At 41.0% G+C, this 18,479-nt stretch overlaps 1 protein-coding gene across 1 annotated transcript in view; it reads right to left on the bottom strand.

Moving 5' to 3' along the window:
* Positions 1-3,157: 3,157 nt before the first annotated feature.
* Positions 3,158-18,479, bottom strand: part of Gpnmb (glycoprotein nmb) — a 28,205-nt gene continuing 12,883 nt past the window's right edge. The window contains exons 6-11 of the mRNA XM_047562800.1: positions 17,914-18,225; positions 11,882-11,980; positions 10,613-10,715; positions 8,807-9,015; positions 4,960-5,053; positions 3,158-4,521 (exon numbers count right to left, since the gene is read on the bottom strand). Of these exons, the coding sequence (XP_047418756.1) occupies positions 4,368-4,521; positions 4,960-5,053; positions 8,807-9,015; positions 10,613-10,715; positions 11,882-11,980; positions 17,914-18,225 (971 nt within the window). The 3' untranslated portion in view covers positions 3,158-4,367. The remainder of the gene's footprint in view (positions 4,522-4,959; positions 5,054-8,806; positions 9,016-10,612; positions 10,716-11,881; positions 11,981-17,913; positions 18,226-18,479) is intronic.

The following is an 18,479-nucleotide window of genomic DNA, read 5'->3' as shown; positions in this document are numbered from 1 at the left end:
ACACATTTCAGTGTATTTCATGTAATTTTTATGTGTCACAAATAGTACCTTTTTTTTCATGGTGCTAGGCAAAGTGATCTACCGCTGAGCCACAACTGCAGCCCCTATTCTTTTGATTTTTTTCCCCTCAATCATTTAGAAATGATTTTTCATGATTATGGTCCACGCAAAACAGGCAGAGGGTTGACCTTGGCTGGGTAGCTGCAGCATGCCAACCTCTGATTTAGAATATAATTCTCCTGACATCTCTGTAAGGAGACTGGCTAGAACTATCCTCCCCATTTTGCACAGTAGAGTATTAGAACTCAGAGACCTTAGAGTGCATTCAGTTTAACAAACCTCTTCTCCTTGGCTCCATTTGATAGATGAGGAGGCTGCAGGACAGAGAGGAAATGCCTGGCTTCCAGTCACCCAGCTGGGGACGACATTATGTTGGGCTGAAACTCAAGGCTCTCAATTAAAGCCCTACCTACCTTCCTCTACTCAATTCCAAATCAAATTTTAAAACTGCCTCCACAACCACAAAATCCGCTGCCACATTTTCAGCAGCGATTAATCTCTTTTCACCTTAAAGGGACATATTTTAATAACACCTTACAATTAAGAACTCAATAAGCTTGAGTCTTGATATTTAATTTGTATCATTAAAACCTATATGATTGCAATTAACAGTGGCAATTACATCATAAATTAGAGAGACATATTGACTAGTGAGGTGACATCGTATTTGTGGGGAAGTTATACACAGAATGAAAATTGGTTAAATACTAAAATAACATTACTGCATCTGAGTTCCAAAGAAAATTTTATTCCAGAATTCTAAGGACAAAGGGAGTGGCCATTCAATTCTAACCAGAAGAGGAATTGCCCCTGTGGATTAAACCTAGGTCAATGGTGCTGACCAGGATGGGTCAGAAGTCAGCACTCACTGTAGTGAACACACCTGATCACAGTGACAAGCTGCACTAGTATGGAATCTAAGCTCCGTGAGAACAATCTGTCTTTCTTGTCACTACTTTTGTCTTCCAGACCAGAGCCTGGGACATACTGGTGCTCAGTTAATGATAGTTAAATGATCAAAATCAGTCCACCAGGGCTATGTCCTATATAAGCTGACCTCTGAAATTTTAGGTACCTATTCTAGCAACTTTGGAGATCAATCTTTGAAAAAATAATCCCCACCCCCCAACTGCCACACTGGGACTCCTGCCAGAGGGAGGTCACCTTCACCCTCCGGATGACTGTCTTCTCATCAGTTCACCCTTTGCCTGTCACTTGACTTTGGAGTCAATGTACATTCTGGGTGTAATTAGTACATTGAACATCCTGTCTTCTAAACTACTGAAAAATTGAAAATTCATAGAGGACAAACAATGCTTATAAAAAAGTCAGAAGTGGGGCTGGGGAGATAGCTCAGTCGGTAGAGTGCTTGCCTTGCAAGCACAAGGCCCTGGGTTCGATCCCCAGCACCAAAAAAAAAAAAAAAAGTCAGAAGTGTTTAAAATGGAGATATTTGCAAAAGGTCCTAGGAATAAGAATATCCAAGAATAATTTATTACATATTCAACTTTCTTTGGAAGTTCTGATTCTTATCAAACATTAATCAAGTCATCCCACTATCTTTTATTTTCTCCATTTTACAGATAGTGATTCAGAAGAAGTTAAATGACTGGTTTCCAGGGTCACTTGGACACTATAAATCTAAATAATTTATTATTTCAGCCTTCTCTGCTGCCATTTGTTAGACTAAAATTGAGGGAGGTTGGAGGAGGATTTCCACCGCTTTCTTGGTGACTATATATTTGCTGCTCTCTGCTTCCCCCTGTTGATAGGAGAAGGGAAGAGCAGATTTCAAGACCAATATTGCTCAACCTTAGCTCTAAGGACCAGCAGTCAGCAGTATCACGATTGCCTGGGAACTAACTGTTAGACATCCAAATTATGGGACTCATCCCACAACACTGAACCAGAAACTCTGGGGGTGGACCCAAAAATCTCTGTTTCAACATAGCTCCAGGTGATTCCACTGCAAATTGAAATTACTTTTCTGCTTACGGTACTTTATCACAAAAATAATAAAACGTCTCTGCACTGCTTCTGTCCCCAGGCCTCGCACATAGTATATACTACTGGGCCATATACCAAGAACTTTCCTTCTTGCAGATGGATTTTCAGCAGCTCTGAAGTCAGGAAGGAACTGCATACCCACTTTACAGATGAGGAGACTGAGAAAGGGAGGGCTCAAGCAAGGTCATATAACTCATTTGGGTTTACTCAGCTTTGAGTGGTAGGGATGGGTTCAGATACAAGTCTTCCATTTTTATGTCTACACACAGGACTTCTTCAGTTACTCTATGGCAGATTTTCTGACATTTGCTACCAGATAATTCTTCGCTGGGGGGACTGTCCTATGGATTGCAGGATATTTAACAGCATCTCTGGCCTCTACCCACTAGATGCCAGTAGCACCCCACCCCAGTTGTAACAACTACAAATGTCTCTAAACATAGCCAGTGTCCTCTGGCAGGGGCAAAATCATCTCTGGCTAATGGCCGTTGCCCTGTGGTCATCATATAAATGGGGATAACTCACACAATTCCTACTGAGCAAATTTTGCATACTTTGGAGGTGTTTTCTGAACAAAAACTTCAGGTATCAAGGGAACTAGGCTAAACATTGGTCTCCACAATACCTTCACTACTTTAAAAAAATTAACATTAATTCTGTAATACCATCTGGTATCCAGGATATATTTGAATCTCTCCAGTTGTCCCCCCAAATCTTTCATAGCTGTTTTTCTTTTTCCTCTACACTCGAATCTACTCTAGATTCTCAGATTGCATTTGGTTACTGTCTATTTAGGCTCTATTAGTGAAGAATTAGGCAAACTATGTACATGGACTGAATCTGGCCTACCACCTGTTTTTGTAAATAGGTTTTTCTGGAACTCAGTCATGCTCTTTCATTTATGCAATGTCTCTGGTTGTTTTCATGCTACAATGGTAGAGCTGAGTAACTGTGACAGAGACTTATAAACCACAAAGCCTGAAAAATTTACTAACTGGACGGTTTACCAACCTGTGATCTAGCATTCTGTTTCCTATTTTTATTTTTAATATAATACAGACTGTTCAGAATCCATGGCACTTGCTTATAGAAATCTTTTTAATTTTTTTTTTTTTTTTTTTTTTTTTTTTTTGCAGTGCTGGATATCTGACTCAGGACCTTGTGCATGCTTTGTAAGCACTCTACCACTCCAACTCCAATCTCTTATTTTAGATTGGCCTGGTTATATCCATTTATACATTGAAACTTTTAATTGAAATTTCACAATTTGTATGTTTGTGTGTGTGTATATATATGAAAATATTTATGAGCTTAAATTAGCAATGCTCTGGGGTGGTGCTAGAGTACTGTTTTATCTGTCAAAAACTATAAATGAAATTGAAAGGCAAATAATGCATTGGAAAAATAATTACAATACCGAGGCCTTGTCTCTTCCCACAATTTATTTTTCAGGAAAGAGAAAAACAATGTCATGTCTAACATATGACAGATGATTTCAGTTACAAATGGAGAACAAATCCTCACTGATTACGTATTCACATCATTTAAACAGAGAAACTAGTAGGAAAGCTAGGGATTGCCTTTAGAAAACTATAACATGATTCCAAATATGTGCACTGAAATTTATATATATGTGTATACATGTACATATATTGTATATATATAATATACACATATATATGTATATATATAATTTCTCTGAGTACAGGGTCATATCTGGTATACAGAAAGCACTAAATAAATGTCCATGGGATAAATGAATGAATACCATTCCTTCTTTCAGCTGGACAAGGCAGGTTGTCATCAAAATATAGTACTCACACCTATTTATTAGATTACTATTTTTTTCTGAGTATAACAAGCATGTACATCATATGAAGGTCTTGGATCTCATTCTTCTGTCAGGATCTCATGCATATTCAACAAAATGGAATTCAGTTAGTTTGAAACCTGATCTTCAGACAAGGACTACAGTGGTGTTATGCATATACCTAAACGAAGAGCTAGAAAGTGCCCAGGCTCTCCTTCCATTTAACCTGGGTCAGAGTCTAATGAATAGTCTATTCTACAAATCACCTAAGACATTATATGTGAATCCTTGCAAATAATAAAAGAAATCGCTGCTAAGCCATTTTACCATTTCTGTAAAATATCATGAAACTTATAAAAAATCCACCCCCCCCATCACGATATATTTTTTACAATAATCTTTAGGAAAAAAGAGTTAATCGTCATCCACTCCTGTGCAGCTTACACAGATGGCACTGGGTGGGCTCTCGGTCAGAGATTAGACTGAAGATCTAAAGGGTTCCTGGTTGGTTCTTGAGCAGTGGGTCCTTCTCCTGGTTTCCCCGGAAGAACCCTTCCTTTGTGTGGTGGAGGAAGCCACGCAGGCCTCTGCCTTTGACCATGTTCTCAGGGCGATTTTCTATTGGTTTGTATTCCTTGTGTTTTCTGAAAACGATGTGTTGGACAGTGGTTAAATACAGATTGTCAGCTGAAATACATTACTTTCTACAATCTTTTTCTTGTCAGGTACAAAAAGGCTAATTTAATTTAATGTTTGGCTTATAATACGATTGATATCTTATGAAAATAGTTAATTTCTCTTCATGCGAGAAATGTGCCTGCCTACTATGATTTGAGATTATGTGTTAAACATTACATAAATGTAACATTATGAACATCTGGTAGCACTTTTAGGATTAAAAACAAAACCACAGCAAAATTAACAGGTCAATTTGGTATTCACGGTTCAGTGCAAGGTTTTTTTCTCATACACAAAACGTTTAAAAGGAAAAAGAAAAGGAAATGGCACATTTGTGCAGAAGTGTGCCATTTACTTTTGACAATATAACATAGAGATTTAAAGTATTAGAACCCAAAACTTACTTGTACACCAAGATGGCGGCCACAGCGACAAATACGGCCAGGCAGCCAACAGAGATCAGGGCACCACTTGCTGTTCTTAAAGGGGAGGCTGTGTCTTAAACAGAAGCAGGACCACATTAGTTACATCTTTCACTTAGAGGACGTGCTACTTGTAATGCCATTAAATAAATGAGGAAGGGAGCTATCACAGAAGATATATGGCTCCCTCTGGACTTTTGGTAATCTTTTCCATTAAATAATACATAGTCTTCGGGTCAGCTTATCTTCCATTTAGAGAATGAGTTAGCATGTCTGGAACACTGTGTTAAGGGCTCAGAGGGAACGATGTCATGGCCTGGGGACACCTGCTCAGGTCTCTGTTGAGCCGGCAGTACCCAGGTGGTGAAGGGCTCAGGTGATCCACTGTTCCTGCCTCTGACCTCATCTCTCACTATCTACCCTCAGGCTGTGTTCAAAATCCTGGGAGTTGACCTTATTCTCGACACCCTTTAAAACCTCCATATCCCATGTCAGGACATGGCTTATCTCAAGTTCCCTCATACAGACTGCCTCCAGGTGAGCTGAGGCTACTCCGCTTGACCTCTTCCTGAGCACTGTGCTGCCATTATTTCTTTACATATATTTCTCTTCTAACATGTGACCTAAAGGCATCAACCAGGCCATGCTCCTAACCTGCCTGCAGCGGCCCCAGCACACAGAATACAACCAGACCCTGATGGTGGACTGTGAGGTTTGACAGGGACCTCTCCTTCTTGTGATTCGGGTCCCTCTCAGAGAGGGTCCCTCACCCAGAGGGTGCCCCTGGGTAGGCAGGACATCTTCTCACCTCCCAATCTAGAGAGTCCCCCTCTGCCTTCCCCTCCCTCCTCCATGCTCATCACTCTCCAATGCCTGACTTGGCTTTATTTTCTTCACAATACCCTCTTGCCTATTTGTTTGACTGTCTTCGATAAGGAAAAGGCTATTGGCCTGAGGCTGTTCAAGTATTCTGAGTGCCCACTTAACAAAAGGAAGCTCAGAGGGTAAGCCAAATCACAGAAACCTCATTTAGAAGAATGTAACCAACTGCCCAGTTGTAGCCAGTCACAGGCTCCTCTAAAGAACTGCAGGAGCCATTCAGGTGATTTTTCTGCTGAGCTTCCTGGTTGGCCTATGAAAGCTCACTGCTGGGCCGCGGATGTGACTCAGTGCTAGGGTGCTTGCCTAGCTTGCGGGAGGCCCTGAGTTCAATCTCCAGCACTGCAAAAAAGCTCACTGTTTACTGGGGGGTGGGGGGGTGGGCGGGGACGACACTGTGCCTGCCTGTAATTCCAGCAAATCAGGAGATTGGGGCAGAGGTCCAGCCTCAACAACTTAGCCTCAAATAAAAAGTAAAAAGGACTGGGGATGTGGCTTATGGTAAAGCCCCCCTGGATTCAATATCCAATGCTTAATAATAATAAGCCCCAGTGCCAAAAACCCCAAACCCTCAGTGGTGGAGTTCTCTCAGTGTTTTCTGGTTTCAAGTGTTGTTTGATTCTGTGCTTAAATAAATGGTTAAATGTCATGTCTAAATTTTGTTTTTTGTAACATTTTTCACGGCTAAGAAAATCAGGGACTTTTTTGGTCTTGCTCCTGTATCTAGAATTTTATCTCGTACAGAGAACTGTGCTGGTTCTGAAGTAATGCTTAATAATTATTTGCTGAAATAATTGCAGGTGCTCTGTGAATGTTCCTTGGATCAATCAATAAAAATAATTTTGGCCAAAAGTTCATGAATTTGCTTTTTAGCCATGATTTATTTCTGATAATATGACTCTGAAATTCTAATTATCAAGTTGTAATACCCACTGGATTAAAATTTTTTCTCCTGAACTTCCTTTGTTTATTTTCTTTCAGTGCTGGGGATAAAGCCCAGAGCCTCACATATGCTAGGTATCGCCTGTCCCCTTTACTCTGTTTTTGAAAATGGCTCAAGTCACAACTAGGGTGATCTCTCATTACAAGAGTAATTAAAGGAAAACTAATATCTAAACATACAATCCACATAAGAGAGCAGCAGTCTGCCAGCGCTGAGGAAGCCTAGTAGAACGAGTTCTGATTCTAGAGGTAGTTCTAAGTTGCTTGGAGCTGTGGCAGCCCTAGACGAACACCCTCAGGAGCTCCCAGAGTTGACTGCATTGAAAGTCCACAGTCACTCAGATGCAGAGGTTCTGGCTGCTTCATTCTGTCCTGGCCCTTCCCAACTCTTTACCCAGATTCCAACCCATCCTACCCTGCAGGAAGCAGGACAACCTTGTTGTATCTTTGTTCTTTGTTCGATCTGCACCTTGGATCTCACTAACAATGACTCATACCAACTACCAATAAATGTCTGCATAACATTTTGGTCAAAAATGAACCACGGATACAGTGGTGGTCCCATGAAACTCCAATGGAGCTGGAAATTTCTGTCACCGAGTGACATTGTAGGTATCATAATGTCATAGTGCAAAGTATTACTCACAATCCATGGTGATGCTGGTGCAGACAAGGCTGCTGCCTGGCCAGCTGTATAAACGTTTAGCACACATGATTATATACAGCACATAATATTTGATAATGAAAATGACAATAATTATGCGACTAGTTTATATATGTCTATATTATGCTTTCTGTTGTTATTTTAGAGTGTATGCCTTCTACTTAAAAAAAAGTTTACCACGGATCAGTATGTCTTATATGCTGACAGCGCCTCATTCGTCTGTTTTAACCACATTGCTTGATGGTATCAAGAGGCCACATGGAATGATTGACTGCTGCCACCTAGGTCTGTGTGAGTGCACTGCCGGATGTTCCCACAATGACGAAATTGCCCAACGGTGAGTTTCAGAACATGTCCCTTTCATCAAGAGACACATGGCTATATATGTATGATTTCTTAGACCTTTCTTTCAGTGGGGTTAAAGCTGCCCTTTCTATGATTAATGAGTGAAGATGTAAGTACATTTTAACTTATCCAAAGGAGATGCAATGAACTAGTCATTAGATTGTACCTGACCCTACTCAAATTAAGGAGTAAAATTACTGCACCATGTACACATTACTCTTTCCCTTCCATTCCCCTAGATGGTACTTCTTCAAAGACATAAAGAAGTCAGACAACAAATTCAGCTCCAACTGAGACTCAGTGAGGGCCACCAGGTAGGGCACGAGTTTGGGCACTGGGGGAAATAGATGCCACCAGTAAATGCAAATGTCTATTGTAACTCTTTAGTCTAATTTGTTGACATTTTACCTCTTCAAGAATGAAGAGGGCCAAGAGTAGTTTTTCCAGCAAACATCTGAAGAGCAGGCAAGTTGGCGTGTTACTGTCAGTGTAATGCTTGGTAGACTTGGGGAAGGGAAAGAAAGCACACGTGGCAAGTGAGGAGGGAATCGGGGGTCCACCAGGTTTCTTGTTCTCTTGGCTTTATTTCTGTGCCCAGGTTGACCCTCCTGGAAACATGACCTCAACCTTTGTTATCATTTCACTGGAAAACGTTGTGACTTTTTGATCCTAGCCTTTATATTTTCCTCTCCACATGCAAATCTATTCAAGCGTGTGGTGATCATATTCCGTTATTACTCATCCGTGGTCACAGCTGATTTTTTTCATCAAAAGGCTCTTCTTTGGCCACTGTTTCATAGTCTCTCTTTCTCTCATCACTTCCCTAAGTAGCTCTGTGGTTGGATTTTAATGCCAGTTCTCAAACCCTTATTAACCAGAGCTCAATAAATTTTGCACTAAAACAAAATTAAACATTGTCAGCAAAGCCCTCGATGGCTTTACTACTGGACACTTTACTTACAACATGAAACACTCATAGCACCATTAAATACACCTCACCTTTGCCAGGGATGGAGATTAGGGTGCTTGTGAGGGCCAGACTTGTGTCATCACCCAGAGTGAAGTTTACACAGTATGTCCCAGACCCACTGAAGGCTCTTCTCACAGTCAGCAGGCAGGTCTCCTCCGCGTCCACAGGGCTGCAAACCATGTTCTGGACAATTTGGCAGGTGGGGTCAGAAATGACGGTGCAGACCTCGGTGGGGATGCTGTGATGTGGGAGGGGTGGGGGAGGACACACAGATCACAGAGGGTGGAGAGAGGAATATAATGTCAGTTTGTCATAGGGAAAAAAAATCATTATGTTTCCACAAAGTTGAACTCCACCAAGTTCTTACCCAAATCGTATGATGTTGAATTGTCATGCCTGATTTACTCTTGAATAAACCTGGGGATGAGCTACCATTTCCTCTGCATTTTCCGGAAAGTGAGGTTCAGAGGACAGAGGAGGAAGAGATGATATCTCCCAAGGCCAGGGACTGTGGAAAATGTGTGAAACCCCATCCATTCCCTCTGCATTCTGACTCCCCAGAAAGTCTGAAGATGCCCATGGCCCAAGTGTTAGGCAAAGATATTTCAGTGTCAGAGTGGGCCCTGTCTTGATCCAGTAACACGCTACGCAGGATTTGCTATGTGCAAGGTGCCAGGTTTAGATACATGACGTGATCTTGCTTGTCCCTCTGGATGGGCTCATGAAGAAAGTAATATTATCCCAGTGTAACAGGTGACAAACTGTTAGGGAGGGGAAATAACTAGGCCAAGGTCACACAGACAGCTCATTCTGCTCATCTCCCCAAGCCAGAGACCATCTTAGTTATATTCCTTCCTTTCAAATGAGGTCCCATATTTATACTATTCCATTCTCTTGATTACTTTATATATTGAAACATACCATATTTTTTATTAATTTATATACATGTGTATTAGTTGATTTATCAATATATTTTTTATCTAATTGATATACTTATCTATTTATTTATAGTTAGCTTATTGTATATAGTCATGACCAAATCATAGAAAATTAAATTATATTAGAAAAAGCTTTGTAAATTATATAGAGAGAATTATCACATGACAGTTCCACATTGGTTTCTGCTCACTCAGAGGGGCCCCAGAGAGCTGAAGGTCACCTCTGAGCCAGACCTCTGGCCTGTGAGTCAGCTCTGCCAGGTGCCAGCCATGGATCTGTGGTGATCTCTGTGATCACTGTGTGCCTCATACATCTCCCAAACAGGGAGACTGGGGATTGTTGTGAGGATTCAATATGGGAAGAAGATGTAAGGCACTGAGAGCATGAATAGTGTTCAATTACTTGTCATAATTATTATTCAACTACTAGAAAAATATGGGTGTGTTTCAATAATTCAACTGTTGAATTATTATTCAACAGTTAAAGGTAGTGAGCATTTCTCTGCTCTCAACAAACTAAGTATGTGCTTGAGAGCACCTTCTATGGCCCTTTTAAGTCCTTCCTCATCTGAGTTTCTAATAAATAGGAATTTATTTATTTATTTATTTTTCAGTACTGGGGATTGAATAATCCAGGGGTATTCCCCAACTTTTTAAATATATATATGAATTTTAAAAAAAAATTTGAAACAGGGTATTGCTAAATTGCCCAGGCTGGCCTTGAACTTGTGATACTTCTGCCTCAGTCTCCTAAATCACTGAGATTATAGGCGTGTGACACTGTGCCCAACCATAAATAGTAGTTTAAATTAACTTGGAATTATTGGTGGTCCAGGCCTTTGCTCAGACCCAGGGTCTTTGTTCTGACCCATTCTTCCAATAGAGACATATACTTACGTCCCTCTGCAGGTCACTACAAAGTCCATCAGGGAGTTGTCAGGTTTTGGCTTGGGCATTGGGGCACCTGCTATTTGGATGATGTTAACCTCTAGGATTCCCTCTAGAAAAACAACCACCACAGGAAAACACATCAAAATACAACAGAAGCAAAACCAAACCACCCTGCTGTAGACTGTTTGTGTCCCCTCATCTTCTTATGTTGAAATCCTAACCAAGGAGGAGGTCTTAGGAGGCAAGGCCTTAGGTAGGTGATGGGATTAGTGCCCTTATAGAGAGACCCCAGAGAGTTCCTTTGCCCCTTCTGCCATATGAGGAAACAAGAAGATGGCCTCCATGAAGTGGGCCTTCACCAGACACCAAATCTGCCAGTGCTTTGATCTTGGACTTCCAGCTTCCAGAACTGTGAGAAATACATAAGCCACCCAGTGTATGGTACTCTACTATAGAAGCCTGAATGGACTAAGGAACACTCCTTAGCAAATGAGAAGGAAGGAAGGAAGGAAGAAAGGGAGGGAGGGAGGGAGGAAGGAAGGAAGGAAAGAAAAAAATAGAGACAGTCTTCCTGCCAATAGAAACACATCAGATCTGGGCATCTACCCCCACAGTTTTGGATGCATGTCCATGAAGCATTTCCAAAGTCACAATGAACTGTTCTTCTGTCCAATCTAGATTCTTATTTCTAGAACCTATTAGAAAGCAAAACCTCTCTGAGTATATGTTTCAGATAAAGGTGACCCCTGGTCCTGTGACGCCTGGGCTGATGCAGCCCTAAGTCAGGGTGAGGCCAGTTCCTCCCAAGCAGAGGTGGCTTAGCCCAGGTTGCTGGATGCCTTGGAAGCAGTGTCCAAGGTGCACAGCCATGTGTGGTGGCCTGTTCAATCCCCTTTTTTCACCTAAGAAGGGTGACATTGTGAAAAGTAGCTAGGGGAAGAGAGTGGGAGCTGTGGCAACTCCATCCTGGCCCTCCTTCACTCCCCCCTATTCATTCAGATTGATTACTGGGATGCACACGTGAGGTTCAGGTCCAGGGCAGCTCCTTGGGACGTGGGCTTCACAGAGGGCTCACTTCCACAGGATGTCTAAAGAAGGCTGGGGAGGGCAGGAGGGAATCTGGAAACTAGGAGAGCATTTGCTCATGTACTGGTGGCATCACCTTGGACAGAGTGGGCTGTCCCTACTCCCCACCTCTACCCTTCTAGAGCCATCAAAGCAAATGGGTGAGCTCGGTAGGCTCTGAAATCCTTCCCCACTGGACTTCAGTCTTACCTACAATGGTGAGGGTGGCTTTAAAGTGGCCGTATCTGTTAATCTGGCAGTTTTCATTGGGAATCTTGCTCATCTCCAGGGAGTTGTCACCAGCAGGCACTGGAGTGTTTGAATAATAAGATTTTAAAGCAGTTGCTAAGAAAGTAACAGATGTACATGATATAACCAAAATTAAAACATTTATCTATCTGCTATTTTGAAAAAAATAATCAAGAATTCCATACTTAAATGATGCAGAAATTTGAACTAAATGTGTAAAGATTCGTACAACTGTGAGGGCTATAAGGCATTATAATTGTTAAATTATGTAAATAAATATAATCCCCACACCCCTTTTTTGGTAGTGCTGGGGATGGAACCCCGAATTCTTGCCTATGCCAGGCAAGCCCTCTATCACTTAATTATACCCCCATCCCCAAACATAATCCCAGATCTTGTTTAAACACTGAAAGCAAATGAAAAGTTGAGGTCATGTTAAAATGTGTGATCACACAGAATCCTGGTGAAATGAAGCAGGCCATGATAGATGAAGTCATATTTAAATTTTTGGAGGCAGGCTTCAAAATTCTGGGCTCAAATTCCAGCTCCCCTCACTTTTAGTTGTTAATCACAAAGATTAACTTATCTTTGCCTATATCTGCTCATCTGTAAAACAGGAGTAATAATTTCAGGCCTCCCAGGATCAAACCATGAAACTTAAATGAGATAAGGTTTATAAAACCTGCTTCTCATATGGCTGCCCCACAGGAAGTACTTAAATATCAGTTTCCTAGTTTGAATAATACGGAACAAGGTACTTTTCTCTCTATTTGGATGGCTCACAGGTCCAAAGGATACATTCCAAGAATCTTACTGTGATGAACATCATGGGAAGGAAAACAGGAGCAAATATAAGTGTTTTCCTTATGAGTAAGTGTTGAGTGTAATTAGAGCAAGGACTCTAATGCCCTAAGAGTTACAATTTAAAAGGTGCTGCTGCTCCTTCAACAAGATGAAGACTAGAAAGGAAATATGATATGAATATATATCCCTAATGTACGTATGTATGTGTTTATTTATGTATGTATGTATTTATTTATTTATGGTGCTGGGCCTTGAACCCCTGAGCCACATCCCCAGCCCTTCTCTTTAGTTTCAACAGGCATTGAAATTCATGGGCCTTGGGGAAGGGCATCAAAACTTCCTAAGAGCTCCATGTCTAGTAAGGATGAAGCCGGTTGGGAGATTTCTTCAGGGCTTCTACGACTGCAGGTGACATGACCTGTGACTCTCCCATGCCTGGAAGGGACTTCTCAGAGCTGTTCTCAGAACATTTCCAGAAACTAGTGCTCCATAACAGGTTGGGAAACGCTGCTTAGCAGATCTCAGAAAGGTCCTGACTCTGTAGTAGTTTATCAGGACAGGCTGTCGCAGGCTCTTAGGAATGTCCCTTGAGTTTCACAGTGGTCATTTGGAAGTGACTACAGGATATTCAGTCTCTCCTATGATTAGACTGCTGTGCTTTGCAGAAATAGATTCGTTTGTGCAGGACATTAAGATCACTAGTTCTTCCCCAGAAAACTACAGAATTCTTTCTTTTGAAGTTCTTGACCGGTAGAATTTAGAGCCTAGAACCATGACCTGTCATATTTTAAAACAAAACTTCTAAAAAAAGGTCAAATAGTAAAATTCAGTAATTCGACCTTAGGTAGAATGTTTATAAAATGCATATGGAGTTTTGTAGATAATCTATCTATAAAGTCAAGGTATGATTAAAGGGCTAATGGAAAGAAATAAATACTTTAAAAGATGGAAAAGAAGGCAAACTATCCTTAATTTAGTAGTTATGTCCCTGTTGCCCAGAGAATGGTGGAATGGGTGGGAAAGGTCTTGTTTCTTTATGTAAGTAGGAAAGTCTTATATGATATAAATATATATCAGGATATGAGTTATGGTATATATCCTGATACATACATACATATATATACATATATCCTAATACATAGATCATATACATGGTAAGACTGATCAGCATCAGTCTTACAAGTTTTTTTTTTCCAGATTTTTTCACAAAAGTCAGGTGCCGTGGTGCACACCTCTAATCCCAGCAGCTCAGGAGGCTGAGGCAGGAGAATCATGAGTTCAAAGCCAGCCTCAGCAATTTATCAAGGCCCTGTCACAATATAAAATATAGAAAAGGGCCGGGGATGTGGCTTTGTGGTTAAACATCCCTGGGTTCAATCCCTAGTACCAAAAAAAAAAAAAAAAAAAAAAAAAAAAAAAAAAGTCTGAAAAACGAACAATAGCACTATCAGCTAAGGAAAGAGCATTCTGTGACAAAAATAGTGCACCCATCTCCCCCGTGATTTGATAAGTTAACTTCATCACCTCTTCAACTCTGCAACCACTCAGGCCTATGGCTGTACTTGGTTTCTGTTTCGGTTGTTCTTTATTATGAAGCCTCTTGCTAAAGCAGGGAGTACGTCATTTTTGGCCAGATAATAATACATAGTTGGAATTGTTCTCTAGAGAAGATTCCATTTAACTATTTATTTATTTATTTATTTGTGGTGTTTGGGATTGAATACAAAGACTTACCCATGCTAGACCTGCACCACTATCACTGAGCTATACCCCAAACCCTCGAAGAAAAGACCCCTTTTAAAAGCCATGAACTGACTCCTATTATCACCCAACCAGTTTCATCCTTACATGTCGGAAGCTAGCCTAGGGACTCTTAGGAAGATTTGATGACCTTCCCCAAGACCCGTCCATTTCAATACCTGTAAGTTAGCCCCACTCTTCCCTCCCCGCACAGCTTCAAGGCATTTTGGGGTTGATTAAACACCTTTAGATAAAAACCAACCAGGCAGCTTCCCTTCATAATAAAAGTTAACTAACTTATAAGGTTTACCAGTTTCTGTCTTATGGTCTGACTTAGAAAAAATAATAGCAGAATTTCACACCTGTTCTCCTTATTTGTAAGGAAGACCATCAGTACTCACAGATAAACAAATTGCTTCTACAGAAATGCTGGGATGAAAGCTGGATGTGGTGGGGCACACCCGTGATCCCAGGGGTTGGGAGGTTGCTGCAGCAGAATTGCGAGTGTAAAGCCACCCTCAGTGACTCAGCAAGGCCCTAAGCAACTCAGGGAAACCCTGTCTCTAAATAAGTATGTATACAGGAAAAAAAAGGGCTTGGGGTGGCTCAGTGGTTTATCGCTCCTGGGTTCAACCCCTGGTTAAAAAACAAACAAACAAACAAAAAAACTAAAGTAGTTCAGCACAGTTGTCTTTGTAATTGTAATTAGGATTAACCTAATCACTCATCAAAAAGAGAACAAACCACCAAAGGTCAAATGTTTTCTCTGATAAGTGGATGCTGATATATAACGGGGAGAGGAGGTAAGGGAAAAATGGAGGAATGTTGGATTGTGCAGAGGGAAATGAGGGGAGAGGAGGGGACAGGGGGAGGAAAGCTGGTGGAATGAGACAGACATCATTACCCTATGTACATGTATGACTCCATGAATGGTGTGACTGTACATCGTGTACAACTAGAGAAATGAAAAGTTGTACCCCATTTGTGTACAATGAATCAAAATGCATTCTGCTGTCATGTATAACTAGTTAGAAAAAACAATTAAAAAAAAAACCAGGAACAATGGGCCAGGTCCCCCACCCCTGAAAAAAGTCACACCGGCTGCCCTAAAACATTGGCCATAATATCTAAAGTAATTTATCTGTAATGAATCTTTCTTTTACAAATCCAAAATTTAAAAGAGAGAGAAAGAGAGAGAGAGAGAGAGAGAGAGAGAGAGAGAGAGAGAGAGAATGAACAGTAGTATCTACATCTTGTGGAACACTATGTAGTCATTGAATAAAGTGAGATAGATTTACATTTGCTGATAATGGAAAGATATCTATGAAATTGTCCATTTTTAAAAAACCAAACTGTATAAATATATATATTCATCATATTTATAGCTTGCTTATCTATCATGAATCCACTTACATAAAAACCAAAATAATAAACCTACGTGTATATATAAAGTACGTTTGTAAATGCTTAGAAAAAGATCCGGAAAGAAACAGTCCCTGGACACATTGACACACACCAGTAATTCCAGCGACTTGGGAGGCTGAGGCAGGAGGATGGCAAGTTTGAGGGACCCTGTCTCTAGACAAAAAATAAAAAAGGACTGGGAATGTAGCTCAGCGGTAGAGCACCCCTCAGTTCAAATCCCTGGTAAGGCAAACAAACAAAAAAAAGCCAAACCAAACCAAACCAAACCAAAAAAGCCCTACTTCCAACATCAACAGAGTTAATGTGAATAGGGACTTTTACTTTTTACTCTAGACTTCTTTGTTGTTTGATTTTTACTACAGAACACACATTAATTTTTTAATGTAAAACATTTCAAAAAACAATCACATTCAGTATTAATACCATATAGTGTCTTGATTTATGTATATTTGGCAGTGGGGATTGAACTGAGGGCTCACGCATGCTAGGCAGGTGCTCTACCACTGAGCTACAACCCCAGCCTTAGATGGTCTTGATTTAACAAGATATCACTTTATTACTTACACTTGCACAGTTTGTTATTTATAATCAACAGGTGTTTTGGTGCAAACAGGGACAGGAAGCACAGGCAGGCATCAGAGTGTTCCTGGGGGTTTGGTCATGGCGCCCTCTTGTGACCACTGAGAGGATGTCAGCCTGGGGTGCTAAGATGAACAAACAAGCCCAGTGGGGAAGGGTGATGGTGGGGAAGGGTGGTGATGGCCACGGGCGGTGGGGAACGAAATGGAAGCCAGTGCTCTCCCCAGTGGACTCTGAAGAACTTCTTTGAATGTCTTCACAGACTATTAATATTTGATTAACCTGCCTTATATCCAGAGCAATTGTAATGGCTGGAGTGGCTCAGGCTTGCTAGTCCAGAAACCCCTCAAGCATCATTCTTCCTTGAGCCATTTGGAAGTTGCTTTCAAGTACAGTGATGTTTTCATGGGACACTGGATAAGGTGGATGGGGTAGGGGAGGAAAACAGGTGTGGGATCAGAACTATGGGAGGGGGCAGAAGGAAAATAGAGGGGGCCCAAATTTTAAAAGAGTGTCTTCTCAAAGCTGTGGAAAATGAGAGGTAAACAAAAATGTGACAGGCACTTAGCCAGGGACGGTGCCAATTAGGAGAGTCAAGGAGCCGAGCATACGCCATCAAATTCTACCTGCACCGAGCATACGCCATCAAATTCTACCTGCAAAGTGACTTTCAACACATTTTCCTTTCTTCCTTGCTCTTTTAGATGGTGATACTTTGGTTTTAAAAAATCCAACAGGTACAAAGTGGAATCGTTACAGACTCTCTACCCAACTCTTTCAAAAGGTATTTGTTTATTCTTATGGTGCTGATGGTTGAATCCAGGGTCTTGCTCATGCATGGCAAGCACTCTACCACTGAGCTGCCCCAACCCCTTAACTTAAGCAGGGATTTAATGGTATAACCCTGGGTTTGATCCCCAGCACCACACATATGGTACGCGTGTATGTGTATGACATAGATGGATATTTTTTAGCCATTAAAGAATGTCTCTCCAGAGCAGGAAAGATAGTAGAATGAAGCAGACATAACTTTTCTATGTTCATACACAACCAGCGGAACTCCTCATCATGTATAACTGCAAGAATGGGATCCTAATTAGAATAAGTTATACTCCATGTATGTATAATATGTCAAAGTACACTCTACTGTCATGTATAGCTAAAAGTAACAAATAAAGACAGAGTTAGGTTTGCGATTGTGGCTCAGTGGTGGAGTGCTTGGCTAGTATCTTGATCCTCAGCAACATATACAAAACTAAAGTTTAAAAAAACAAAGCTGAAAATCTTCTTCTTTTTTTTTTTTTTTTTGTGGTGCTGGGGATTGAACCCAGGGGCTCATGCTTGTGAGGCGGGCACTCTACCAACTGAGCCACATCCCCAGCCCTAAAAATCTTTAAAAAATTTTTTAAAAAATCTCCCTCCAAGATCACCCATAAGATGCTTACCTAAAGAAGGGGTTGGTCTTGGAGGTCTGGGTGAAGGTGGAGGGCAAGGTCCCGGCACAGTTGCCTGCACAGTGAGGTTAAGGTTGAAGGTTCCGTTGAGCACATACGTGTGATTCAGAGTGTGATTATTGGAAACAAACAAGCCAGTGTTATCCCCAAAGTTCCACTTGTAGTCAATGGCAGACTTATTGAGGAAGTGACTGGGATCGTGAATCAGGACATCAAACTTAATGGGAAGGCCTCTGAGGAAGGTTTCATCTGATGAATTTCGGTCATTTCTCTGGGACATGGTCACAAATACAGGAATCTGATCTGCAGGAAACATCACAAAGAAGAAGGAATACACCAGGCTTTATGTCAAGTGGAAGACCACAGCAAGGCTTTTAGATTAAGAAATTAAAATTAGGGGTAACTTGGCATCATGCTGTCCTTTTTAGAGTTTTCCCATATTATTCTGGAAAACAGATGGGATACAACATAATTAAGCTTGAATCATAACCTAACCCAGAACACTTGGTGTTCTTTCTTAACCCCAAAATGTCAGTAGAACCAAGAGCCTCATCCTC

Source organism: Sciurus carolinensis, chromosome 8 (genome assembly GCF_902686445.1).
Source record: "Sciurus carolinensis chromosome 8, mSciCar1.2, whole genome shotgun sequence".
Lineage (NCBI taxonomy): Eukaryota > Metazoa > Chordata > Mammalia > Rodentia > Sciuridae > Sciurus > Sciurus carolinensis.
The sequence above is the reverse complement of the archived record's forward strand: the minus strand, read 5'-3'. Positions and strand labels throughout refer to the sequence as shown.